We start from the raw sequence: 13,439 nt of genomic DNA on the forward strand, positions 1-13,439 counted from the left end.
TAAATACACACCTGCACATACAAATTAGTCTGAGTGTTATATTTGTCATATCAATTATATTAAATCTGGAGTAGAAACATAATACATCTCAAGCTCAAAGTGAGGGTTATGGCATGTGTTATGTCATTAGGTCAAGAGATTCTAGCGAAATTCTTTGTTTTAACTGTTGGGATTTGCACATGCTGCTTTTTTATGTAATGCCCCAGCCCAACATGCATATACTGCTGCATACTGTCAAACATGCACAAAATAAGTCTTGAGAATTAAACCTCTCATTTTCTCTGAACACCAAACCTGCAGAAATATCACATCTGAAATGCTGAGCGATATGGAAATGAGGTTTACGGCACTCTGAGCATGTTAATAATGCTAATCCTGGGATTACGGGCACATTTTCAAGGTGCAATTACATCACCAAGCATCTTGGGATCACCATAATCACAGATTGTGCATGACGCTTCAGCATAATCCTGCCTCATCCTTATTAGTTGGTGCCATCCAGACTCCTGCTGAAAAACACTGTTATTACAAGACATTGTTTTCCCTGATTCCACCTGACCTCAGATCATAATTCCACAATTTTATATAGAGTTCAAATATAGGCTATATTTAACTTAAGAAAATAATGTCAGCACTGTCAAACATTTTATAAACCAGGAAAAATATAAATTTTGCTTCACCCGGAAGCACGTAAATATATATATATATATATATATATATATATATATATATATATATATATATATATATATATATATATATATATATATATATATATAATGTCACCATCACCTTGATATTTAACAATTTGTCACACTTACAGAGGACTTTATTAACAGCTATAGCAGCACCACTACATCATAAACAAAAAGCTGCTGCTTATTTGGCGACACCGTATTACTTAACGTCACACATTAATTTGTTTATTCATTGAAATTAAGTAAGATTTGTCCATATTTGATAAAACTCAGACATTATTATTTTTGTATCTAATGATGCGGTTGAAGAGGGCCTATAGGCCTATTTAATGACGGAGAGAACCCCAAGATAAAAACCTCGAAAAGAGGTTTCAAAATCCTACTAAAAATTATTCTCGAGCTTTTTAATCTTCTTTGCCCAAGTACTACATTATCAGTGTTTTAATAAAAACAAGATCTGTTTGTGATAACTCTGTGGTGCCCATCTCACCTGTATCAGTGCCGCCTGTTGTATTTACGAAATACTTTTTTGTTTGCACGAATTAATTATTAATGATTAATCCAGATATACTTGTCGTCACACTTAACGTTAAGTTCGGTTAGTTTTAAGTGCACAAGAATAAACACACAGATCTTCCTTGACGTTTAACTGAAACGTTTGTTAATTAGAATTACTTTTATTTTGAAAAATAAAAAGATATTTATAAAATAAAAAAGGTCTGGAAACCTTACTTTAATTTTATTTATATTTATATACTAGTTATATTTATAATTGAATAATAATAAAGTAAGTTATATCTTCCAACAAATTGTAAAATTGCCTTTTAGACTGTGTTTCCCTTTTATAAGTTCTGTCAATTCTAATTATTTTTGCATATTTACAGTAGAACAATTACTGAAAATCTTTTCAATGCCATTATAACATAAACTGCATGAGTAATGTATGAGTTTAGAGATATATTTCACATTGTTTAGTTTTTCATTGCATTATTATATTTTTATTATATATTTATTATATATTTTTATGTCTTATATTCTTTCTTTTTTCAGCGGTTCATATGGAGTTTCAGAAGAATTTAATTATTAAAACATGTAAGATATAAAAAGTCAATGATATTGTAAAATATTTTATATTTATTTCTGAGAGAGAAAAAAATAAAAGGAGAGTGACTTTTATTTTGACCGTGGACGTCACGTTGATGACGTAGGGACGTCTTGTGTTTTGCTGCAGCGCGGGAGTTTCATTTTCTTGCCTCATTTTGTTTAGCTAACTTTACACGGTTATTTTTCATCCGTCAAAATGAATGTTTTCGTTTCGAAGTAATCAATCTGTTATTCCTCTGATTTACATTACTCCTGAGGTAAACCAAGTAACGTGTGTTATTTCCATTCAATAATAATATGACAAACTATCTTGCTACGCAGACAGTTCAGTATTTTATAATAAAACAGTCGTTTATTCTTTTGTTGGCGATTGAATCATGTCTTGTTTTAGATATATTATCAGTCAGGACAAGTGTCGTTTTAAAGCATTACTCGTATAATGAAGGTAAATAGATTTTATAGATAGAAGATGTTAGGCAAATGTTGTGTAAATTTAGTGTTTATCCACAATATGCTTTGATAGGTGGAGTTGAGCTGTCAAACTGTCAAATAAAAACAATTTTCTAGTATCATGAAGCTGTAATGTTTGTCCTCAGACAGTGGCTTCCACTGGACATAGAGAAACACAGAATGGCTGCAGCGCCAGTAAACTACACTATAGGAGGGGTGAACATAAACTTCCCTTGCAAAGCGTATCCCTCTCAGCTGGCCATGATGAATTCAGTAAGCTCTGTTTTGTTGAGTCTAGTGACAGATATGTTCATGTGTTTTACACTGAATGACCGTATATGTAATCCTTTATCATTTGTAACATAAAATAGCCTCTTTACTTTTGATTAATATGTCTGTAATTTTCATGTTTTTAAACATATTTTTAATCTCTCTTAGATCATTCGTGGACTAAACAATGGGAAGCACTGTCTATTGGAGAGTCCTACTGGCAGTGGGAAGAGTCTTGCTTTGCTTTGTTCGGCCCTTGCATGGCAGCAAGCACAGTTTGGTAAGCACAGAAATCTTTTCAATGTGTTGTAATGTTTTTTAACTTTCTGTCAATCTTTCTGGCATCTACACTGACTAAGGACTATCATTTGGATCACTGTGCTTTGCTGTTTGGTGATCATGCAACATCAAACCACATTTACAGTATCAAACTAATGCAAGTAGAGGTAGCTGCAGACTGGAGCATTGGGCGTGCCATGAGGTCGGAAAGGATTGGGGCGTGCCGCGCGAGGTATGGGGCGTGCCGTGAGGTCTTTTTACAGTCTATGACCAGGACGCAAAAAGCTTCCTGATCCGCATAAAAGCGAGCCATAAACTGAATCACTATAATTTTACAAGACAAAATACATTTCTTTCACTGTAAAAAAAAACAATAATGATATTAAGAATACATTCAAAAGTATGTTACCTTCGAAACCTTCTGTATGGCGCGGGTTACGTGCCGTCATCACCACCGCGACTTTTTTTTAGGATCAATCATTCAAAAATATTCATACTGTTTGTGATAAATGCACTTTTTTTAACACATCACTTGAATAAATTAAACATTTATTTTTGTATTGCCCTTCTCTATTTCCTTTTGGACTGACTTTAAAATAGATATTCCTAAAATAAAAATTCCTAGTATTAGAATTTAGAACCTCATGACATTTTACTTTGTTTCCAAAACCCATATTTTTCTGAAAAACAAAATGATATAATTAAATTATTTTGCCAAAGTTTTATATGCATGACACAAATAAAAGAACCCTTCCTATATTACCTTTTATAAGACTGATCTCACAGTATACTTTGAAACATTTTCAAGCATGAGATCACAAAGATATTTGTATTTATTTGTATTATTTATTTTATACTTGTTATTGTTATTCTCTCATTTACAGATTTTGAGCTGTATTTACAATGCTTTGTATTCATCGTTTTTATTGTATTATACTTGAAATGTCTGTACTTGAACTAAATAATAAAGTAAAAAATAATTTAAAAACAAATTATTATTTTAAAGATATACATGTCTCCTGACACTATTAAAGTCGTACTAATTTTGTATTTTCATTTAAAGTACATAAAAACTAAAAGTAATGTTATTTTTATAATAATAGTACAGCAAATGTTTTTCTGTATAAAGGCATACATATATGTGCTTGATCAAACCCTCACCATATAATATTAAATGAAGTAAAACCGGTTTAATAAACTTTGTTTAAGTGACTTTAATCACGTAAGCAAAACAAACAACATTTTATCCAAAAAACATTTATTAAATAGTCATTTTTGCAATTAAGTTTTTTAAAACATCAGTTTAATGTGTCATCAAAGGCTTGTGTTCTCAGTCAAAACTCATTCCTCCACTGATTCATACTATAGTAAAACTATGGTTACTGCTGATTGGCCAACACAGTCGCCAGGAGGAAGCTCCTTTGAGCAATAAAAAACATCTCACCACGCCCCTACCTCTTGCCACGCCCATTACTCAAAGCTGCAGCTACCCCTGTCTCAACTAATGTGTCAAAGGTGAATATATGCAGGTTAAAGCTACACTGTGTAACTTTTTTTGTTTACTTTTAGCTAAAAACACGTAGTTCTTTCAAAAATATATGTGCTCATTACTTTATTACTTGAAAGAAGTAAATATACGTTATTCTCGTAAGTTTATAATATGCCATTGAAAATACATACGGGTGAGGGGTTCGAATGCCGGTCGCCATGTTGGCCCTCCATCAGCCAAAGAGGGACATACCCGTAAATTCAAGCTTTGCCTTTCGCGTTTTAACACTCGTGGCACCGTGTTGAATGTGAAGAGGGGGATTGCCATGTTAATCTTGGACTAAATCGGCCACCGTAGGAGTTAAAACAAAATCAGAATTGAGAGGAACAGAAACTATTATTCACTGGATGGTCATATACCTCTTCACCACTAGATGGGGGAAAATATCACACAGTGTAGCTTTAAAGCTTTTAAGGTTCATCATGCAAGTGCATGTTATCACTTTGAGAAAACTAAGGCAAAAAAGAGAAAATAAATAATATTTACAGATGACTATACACAAAATATAATACTGAAAATAATGCAGTATGAACCATTTTTGTTAAATGTGGTCTGAAAAAAATTATACATAGCTAGCTTTGGAGCCTGGAAAGTATGGAATTTTAAAATCCCATACTTCTCATTTTCAGGGTTCAAAATGAACCCTGAATCCATGACCTATGTGATATTAAACTCCCTTTCTTTATAAAACAATACATTTACAATGCTTTTTATTTTGTTAATTTTGTCATATATTAAGGTAAGGTACAGCCAGATGCAGGCACCAGTTCGGCTGACTGTGAGAAACCAGAAGTGGTTACTCCATGTCAATGTGTGTGCCATAGCCAACATCCCGCTTTCAACAGCACAGCATCTAAACCACCTCTGGTGGATCTTGCTGGTGAAGGTACTTCTACTGAAGCTACAACCCCTCTGTCAAAAGGAGGTGAGCATTTTCTGAAACACTTTTTTTATGGTACCGAAAATATTTACCAGTACATAGTAGGCTATAGCTACTTAATTAACTTCAATTAATAAAAAAAACAACCATATTATTATTTTTTGTTTCTAATTAAATTTCTATGAAAATACTTCCCACAAATTCTATTTTCTGATAATCAAATGAAGACATTTTATTAAACTTTTTTTTTTCAAACAAAGTGCTCCACACCTGAGCTTTATACTGTTAAAATTAAAACATGGTAGAAAAATTGTGATATATTACTTTAAAAAAAAGTTTTGACAGTTTATAGTATTGTATTACGTAGTGTTAGTATTATTATTACACTGAGACATCTCTAAGCTCTACTGTAATATATTTCTCAAGTTAAACCAAACTTATTTTGAAGGGTTGACAAAAATACCTTTGAGTTTCTGTGTGTTTATGACATGATGGTAGTTTTTCTTAAATTAAACGGTAAAATGCTCATGCAGTGACTATGAGCGGCTCTGGAGATGACGGTCATGCGTTTATGTCCTCGTATGAGATGGAAACACGCGATTGTCACTTTGTGTGTGTGTGTGTGTGTGTGTGTGTGTGTGTGAAACTGCAGGTCAGCGTCATTCATTCATTCACACAAACACGCAGGAAATGCAGGGTTCGAGTTTTAATAGTGTTTTTGCTGTTTAATATTCACAGACACTAGTCTATATCACCAGATGCATTCTCAGGTACCGAAATCTGGTACCGATTGAATTAATGTGAATCGGTTTTCTGTAGTACCGACGTAATTTAGTTCGGTACCCAACCCTAATCTTACTATAAGGATATCCTGTAAGTTTCAGAACTGATAACTTCCTTGTTAGTCCAATAAAAGCTTTTATTGACACGAGGGCCAGCAAACGGCAGGTTTTTCAAAGTGGAGCTCTATGACGTCAAAGGGAGGCAAGCACCATCACTGCCTGTTTAACCCCGCCCTCCAATTAGCACATGGCATGATGCAATAGGATAGGTAGCCAAAACTAACATAGGCCTAGTGTTAAACCAGGTCAAGCTACCAAATTACCAAATATTCTCCAGTGCCTGGGGCACAACAGTAATGTAACATGTACCGTATTTTGCGGGCTATAAGTCACACTTTTTTTCCTAGTTTGGCTGAGCCTGCGACTGAAGGCGGGCGTACACTGTGCGAATTTCGACACTCGGGAGGTCGTGAGATATTGCAGGCGCTACGAGTCCGTTAATTTGATAATCGCATCAAATCAGCTGGCAGCCATCAGAAGCTTTTGCATTAAACACAGAAACCGGAGCTTTCAAAGTCGCTGATAGCCTTAGATTCAAAAAATAAAGAAAAGATATGTGTGCAAATGATTTGTTGAAAAGCAGAGAACAGTAGCCATTCCTTTCAACCGAAACAACAAGAGGGAGAGAGACGGTGCGCATGAGAGAGAGAAAGAGAGAGTGTGTGTGTGTACGCTGTATGGTTGCAGCCACTGAGCTATAGCATAATATTACCCATAGAACGAGCCTATGTGACGAGGTTGTGCATGATTTGGCAATAGGGGACAGCCATACACTGGTGAAAATCAGGCTGACTCCCCGAATTTTTTAAACTTCTCAAATTAACGCCCGCTTTTATAGTCAGGTGCGACTTATATATCCAATTCAATTCATATTGACTGACAAGAATAAACATTTAGCTATGTCTACAGCCCTGAGAGGATACTCTATACTTCTCCTTTTGCCTACCCCTGAAGAAAACAACTGAAAACTGAAAAAAAAACCTGTTAACTGAAATGATAACTTAAATACAACAACTGAGAAAGACTGAAAACAAACAAAATGCCTCTCCATAAAGAAAATCCTATTCAGCAATTTACAAACTGCAGGTAGTAAAATATGCAGCCTGAAAACGGTAATCGAGCAGCAGAAAGAAAGTTTGGAGTGAGTGAGAAGCAGAGGTTACTTTAACTCTAATTTTTTGACTGATGCGACTTATACTCCGGAGCGTCTTATAGTCAGGAAAATACGGTAAGTAACTGTGTGAATTCTAATGTCTGATCTGAAATGTAATGATTCATGTACAGTCAGATGTTTTTTGTGTGTCAGTAAATCAAACCAGTGACTAAACGTCAACTTGGATTTAGGGATGCTCATTTCGGTTAATTTTTCTGACTGACAACCAATGCTCATTAATCGATTATTAACGTTTACCTGATAAGATTATAATATTGATTTGGCATTAAATAAAAATATGATTGATTGAGTGTCTGTGACACGTTACAAATACTTTTTTCACAGGTTTATTTTACTGTGCAAAACAACGGATCTGGATTCACATTATCAAATGTTCAGGCACCTGCAGCATTTCTGACAACAGAGAAAAACTGAATAAAATCATATAAATAAAAAGCAGAAATTCAATAGGCCTACACTAAATATTTTCACTAAAAAAATTACCAAATTAATATGACAAAATGAAAATACACTGAATCCGTTGAAGCTTTGAACAACCGGAATAGTTTTCATCAAATAATAATGCCTACCTCAATCCACACCTTCAGTTGTTTTTATTTTGTAAAAAGTAACATGTCTAAGGGATGTGAGTTAGTCTGGAGCACAGCCTGTTGACCGTTAGACTCTCGGCAGAAAGCCTGGTTTATACGTTTGTCTGTCTCCGCAGCACAAGCCTCGGCTGACTGCGCACGCGTTCCTCTGATGACTGTTGGGAATGTTTATACTCTACGCACTCGCCGTTGTGCTGTTCTTTGAAATGACTCAGAGTAATTGTTCTATAAACCATCAAGAAAAAAGCGGCGAGATGAACATATGTGACAGTGTTTACTTTAGTAAACTTGACCAAAATCTATTGTTTTAAATCTATGTGGTAACACAATTATTGTATGTTCATATTTTAATTTATTTGTATTTATTTATTTAAAAAAATGTATTGAGTGTTGTTTAAAAAAAAAAGAAAAAGAAAGAAAGAAATCTATTAAATGTGTCAAACTGGCAAGACAAAACGTGCAAATTATAAACTTTCACTTTGTGATTTAAACTTTGAATTAATCCACAAATCACATGGGTGCCGAACTATGGGACCTGGTCTGTACAGATCATGAATCAACTGCGATCCATTTAACAGATCTTGGAGAAAGAACATCTTGGAGCGCTGCTTGCTGGAAGTACCTTTAAGTAATCCCAGAAGTTGTTCTTTGGTTGGTTTTCAAACTTTTTTTGAAAAGATCTGTAAAAAGTGCCTTGGATCTTTTTTTTCTATTAATTCGATCTGTTTATCCCCTAGTTTTAGGCAATGAAAATGTAGTCAAACTTTCTTTATGCTGCATAATTATTAAACTGATAATCACGATTATTTTGCTCAATTATAAGCACAGTGATTGCTGTAATTTAAAAAGTTTATTTTTGCATTTCATCAGAATTACTGCACTTTCATGTACACTATGAGTACTCCCTAAGCAAACTCAAGAGAACATCAACCCATTTGCATAGTCTATTTTACCTAATTTCTAGGGGCTGTATTTACAAGACATCTTAAAGCTAAAAGTAGCTCCAAACTTTCAGATTTAGAAGAAACTCTTAAAAAAATAATGTCTGTCAGTCCTAAAATTTTGCTTTAAGATTATTTCACAAACATTGTAGCACTAAAACCAGCTCCTAAATCTGTGAGAAGTTATCAGAATTCAAGAGGACTCAAGTAACTTAAACCAAATCACAAACAATCCTAATGGCTGTTGATTGCAGGTCCCAAATACACTACACCATTGAGGCAAAAGGCCCTTGGATGCAATAAATGTTTTGATTTATAGATTTTAATCAACAATGACATAACAGATGAGAATAAAATATTGCGTTCAAGTTCAAAATGTCCCATCGTCTGCGCTGATAGCCTTGTGGGCAGCTCATTTGAGGCTTTTTTAAAGGGGTACTTCAGCACTGGAAAGATGAATCTGCATTTAAACCGGGTCATTAATGTAGTAGAAATGTGATTTTTATTTTATTTTATTTGGTGCCTTCTAGACTGAGAAAAGAAAAAATGAGAAAATGTATTTTTGTCTCATGGAGAGGAAAGACTACAATTCCCAGAATACTTCGCTGCCCTGTGAGGCCATTCCCAAAGCCACCGCTACTGGATTACAGTGGCTGAGTTAGAGAACAGACACTACAATTAAATACTGAACGTGTCTGTTCAATATAACGATCGAGTTGCCTCGTGAGTCTCACAGCACTAACCCAGATTAGGAGTCAAATTACATTTAACGTCATAAATGAGCTTATGAGCTCTCGTGATGAGAGCTGAGGAAATCGCGACCACATTCGCGGCATACATTCACAACGCGTGTTCAGTCTGGCGTGTTTTCAGTTCATGCCTTTGGAAGCTTAAAGGGGTACTTCAGCGCTGGGAAGATGAATCTGTATTTAAACTGGGTCATCAATGTAGTAGAAATGTGAAATTATTTTTGAATTTGGTGTCTTCTAGACTGAGAAAAGACAGAAAATGTATTTTTGTCCCATGGGGATGAAAGACTACAATTCCCAGAATGCTTCGCTGCCCTGTGCCATTCCCAACGCCACCAACTTGATTACTGTGACTGAGTTAGAGAAGCCACTACAATTAAAAACTGAACGTGTCTGTTCAATATATTAGTGAGTCACCGCGCGAGTATCACAGCACTGAGCACTAACTGCAGGAGTGATGAGAGCTGAGGTAATCGCGACTACACTCGCGGCATACATTCACAACGCGAGTTCAGTCTGGCGCGTTTCAGTTCATGCCTTTACAAGCTTAACTTTCATAGAAATTAATTTGAGAAGTTAAAAGACTTACATTGCACACCATAGCTCCGTTTAAATGAGTGCCTGTAGCTGAGCTGAGCTCTCTCTGCAAGCTGAGTGTGACCGCCCATCCCCCATGCGCGGATTCAAAACATGCGGAAATGGCTCCCTCTGCTGGCTGTAGTCTTTAGCCTTTGGGCAAACATTCCTCCTATGATGCAAAAATCGTCAATTAGCATCATAGGAGGAATTTTTCCAGATATAAAATGCATAAATATCTTGTCTCAGGGAGATATGAGGGGGGAAAGCACAATAATTTGAATATACTCCAGGGTTTCTACTGATACAAAGCCATATGCTAATCGCTGAAGTAACCCTTTAACTTTCATAGAAATTAATTTGAGAAGATAAAACACTTACATTGCTTTGCATCAGTTTAAATTAATGCCTGCAGCTGCCAGCTGTGCTGTGAGTGTGATCTCCCATCCACCAGGCGCGGGTTGAAAATATGTGAAAATAGCTTCCTCTGCTGGCTGTAGTCTTTAGCCTCTGGCCAAAGCCATTCCAAAGATGACGCAAACATTGTCAATTTGCGTCACGGGAGGAATTTTTCCAGAAATAAAATGCATAAATCTCTCGTCTCAGGGGGATATGAGGGGGGAAAGCACCATCATTTGATTATACTCCAGGGTTTCTACTGATACAAAGCCATATGCTAATCGCTGAAGTAACCCTTTAAGTTCTGGCTCTTGGACTCTTCCCAATCTCTTTCTCTCTTCCACTTCACTTCCTGTCTCTATCTTATCATGATATAAAAAAGAAAAAAACACCAAAAATAAACCTTTCAAAAAAACCAAATAAAAGAAAATAATGTCAGTTTACTTGTGGCAGTTGTTTTTACAAGTTCAAATAGTTAAATAAAGATATTTCGTGTGCTGTCTAAGTAGAGGCTCCGAGCACAGAATTACCCGGTACCCAGAGTACTCCCCTGTGAGTGAGGAATCGGGGTGTGGAGGGAAAGCTATTGCGGTAACTAGGTGAGTCAACCATACTGTATACAGGGGCTGGTTATATAATTACAATATCATTAAAAAGTTATTTATTTCACTTTATTTTATTTATTTCACTAATTCCATTCAAAAAGTGAAACTTGTATATTCATTCATTACACACAGACTGTTATATTTCAAACGTTTTTTCTTATTTTAATTCATGGAATTAGTGAAATAAATCAACCAAATTACCAGCACCTGTTTAGTTTTAGACATGTTTTAGACCAGCACATGTCCAGTATAGTGTATATACTGTATATGCCTCCTTTCAAGCTGCTTAGACCATTTGAACATGCTCCTCCTAAATTTTGTTAGATGTGTAAAGTTATGTAACAAGACACACCTGCACAAAACAAAAATAGCAGTAGGACTGAATGAAAATGCAAATTCACTCACAGAGTAGATGGCGCATGTATGGAACAGCAGCGGTTTTGTTTCGTTGCTATATTACCCACTTCATGAAAGGTAGATATGAAAAAAAGCATAATAGGGGCACTTTAAATGTAGAGTCAGCACTTTTTAGGAAACACCTGTGATTCATTACTTAAGTGTAATCCATTTTCTCATACAGTATGCATCTTTGTTTCAGCAGTCAAATGTGACCAGCCTAGAATGTCGACTTTGTCTTCCCGTCTCTCTGAGAAAATTCAAGCATCTCTCTCCAATAGAGAACAAGATGATGATTTTAAGATTGACAGGAAGCGCATTCGTACACCAGGCACAGAGCAAAAGGTACCGCTGCCAATAGCTTATATTCCTATGACATTATTGATTGGCTTGTCGAATCTTATCATCACACTTAATTTTTTCTTTCTTTCCACAGGGCAGCAAGCGAAGGTGTCTCGAACAAGGAGTGATTTACATTGATGATGATGAAGAGGGGGAGGATCTGGAGAGCCTGGTACCTGGGGCTCAGAGATGGACCATGGAATTGAACAGTGGTGCCAGAGCTGATAGCTGCCAGTCGCAGCCACAGTGTTTTGTAAGTGCACCTCAGACTCATTTTCTACTCTTATCTCTAATTTGGAGAATATGATGTAATATCTATCAGAGCTATGAATACCAAAATAGCTATGAGGAGCACGGTTTGATGTTTCTCCACATTTCATCATCCAGTAACCATAAAAGGGATAGTTCACCCCCCAAAAATATTTTTTTTTACTGACCCTCATATTCTTCAAAACCTGCATGGATTCTTAGTGTAAAAAACAAAAAGAAGTTATTTTAAAGAATGGTGTTGCCCTAAAAGTTCTGGTAGCCATTGATTTCCATTGTATTGGCATTTCTTAAAATATTCAACTCATAAAAAAACTCATATATAGGTTTGGAACAACATGCGTGGCAGTAAATTATGATAGAAATTATCAATTTATGCCTTTAAGATACCAAGACTGCTTCTGTATTGCTAAGAATGGAAATGAGTATAGGTTTTTTTTAATTAAACAAATAGTATTTGTATTGCTTTATATTATAGGTTGACCACCGGGTGGCACCAGAGGATGGTTCAAAACAGGTTCATGGGGATTTTATTTGATTCATTCATTTTTTCACACTGCTGTGTCCCTAAGCAGGCATTATCTGTTTAACTATTGTAATTTGACTAGAGCTGTGCAACAGGCCACATGACTCTGGTTTAATATACACACACAGTCGCTTATATCCATACAGTGCAATGACTGAATGCAAAAGTGGGTTTTGTTGATGTTTAGGGATGCAAGATTCACTAGATTATAGTAAGTGATCCAGCCTTTCTGCATGGACTTTTATTTGTAATTTGATAACATTAAACAGACAGTTTGTTCTTCATCATTTTCATTAAGCAGCAATCCTTTTACAATTAATTTGGCTTGTTGAGAGAGGCTTACTTGTAGAGTTATAAAATGCAGCTCATCATCTTCATGTACTGCATAAGGAAAATCTGATGCTGTGTAACAAAACACTACAGGTATTCACATGACCAGTGGTGAAAGGAATCTGTGTCAGTGTGAACGCACCGTCACACCGTAGATATATTGCTTACAACACGCACATTGGAAAAGGGAGTGACTTGTCTGAAGTGTTCCTTGTGATTGGTGAACTGTCACCGAAGAGGGCGGCCTGGGCTGGATGGGCGGGTCTATAGGTGTTTTGGGTGGGGGGAAGAGGAGAAAGCAGGCCTTAAGTTTCACTCTCTCACCTGACACCGTTCTTGGCCCCTTCCAGCGCTGACTGACATCTTCAATGGGCCCTTTGAAGCGAGCTCCAGTTTAATTAAGAGGTTTGCCTTGCTTGGCAGTGATCTGTGAAAGCCTGGGATAAATATTGAATGGGGTTCACCTGCTGGT

The 13,439-nt window shown here is 35.9% G+C and overlaps 1 protein-coding gene across 6 annotated transcripts in view; it reads left to right on the forward strand.

Moving 5' to 3' along the window:
• Nucleotides 1–1,909: 1,909 nt before the first annotated feature.
• brip1 (BRCA1 interacting helicase 1) overlaps nt 1,910–13,439 on the forward strand; it is an 85,408-nt gene continuing 73,878 nt past the window's right edge. For 3 of the 6 annotated variants that reach the window (XR_010906750.1, XM_067450573.1, XM_067450569.1), the window contains exons 1-6: nt 1,910–2,059; nt 2,403–2,525; nt 2,691–2,802; nt 5,090–5,275; nt 11,705–11,847; nt 11,939–12,097. Coding sequence is in view for 5 of the 6 variants with exons in the window: in XM_067450573.1 (XP_067306674.1) it covers nt 2,003–2,059; nt 2,403–2,525; nt 2,691–2,802; nt 5,090–5,275; nt 11,705–11,847; nt 11,939–12,097 (780 nt within the window). In the remaining variant the exon portion in view is untranslated. Of the gene's footprint in view, nt 2,060–2,151; nt 2,248–2,398; nt 2,526–2,690; nt 2,803–5,089; nt 5,276–11,704; nt 11,848–11,938; nt 12,098–13,439 lie in introns of those variants that run through there. The other 3 variants (XM_067450571.1, XM_067450570.1, XM_067450572.1) reach the window with 3 other exon arrangements.

Source organism: Pseudorasbora parva, chromosome 8 (assembly GCF_024679245.1).
Source record: "Pseudorasbora parva isolate DD20220531a chromosome 8, ASM2467924v1, whole genome shotgun sequence".
Classification (NCBI taxonomy): Eukaryota; Metazoa; Chordata; class Actinopteri; order Cypriniformes; family Gobionidae; genus Pseudorasbora; species Pseudorasbora parva.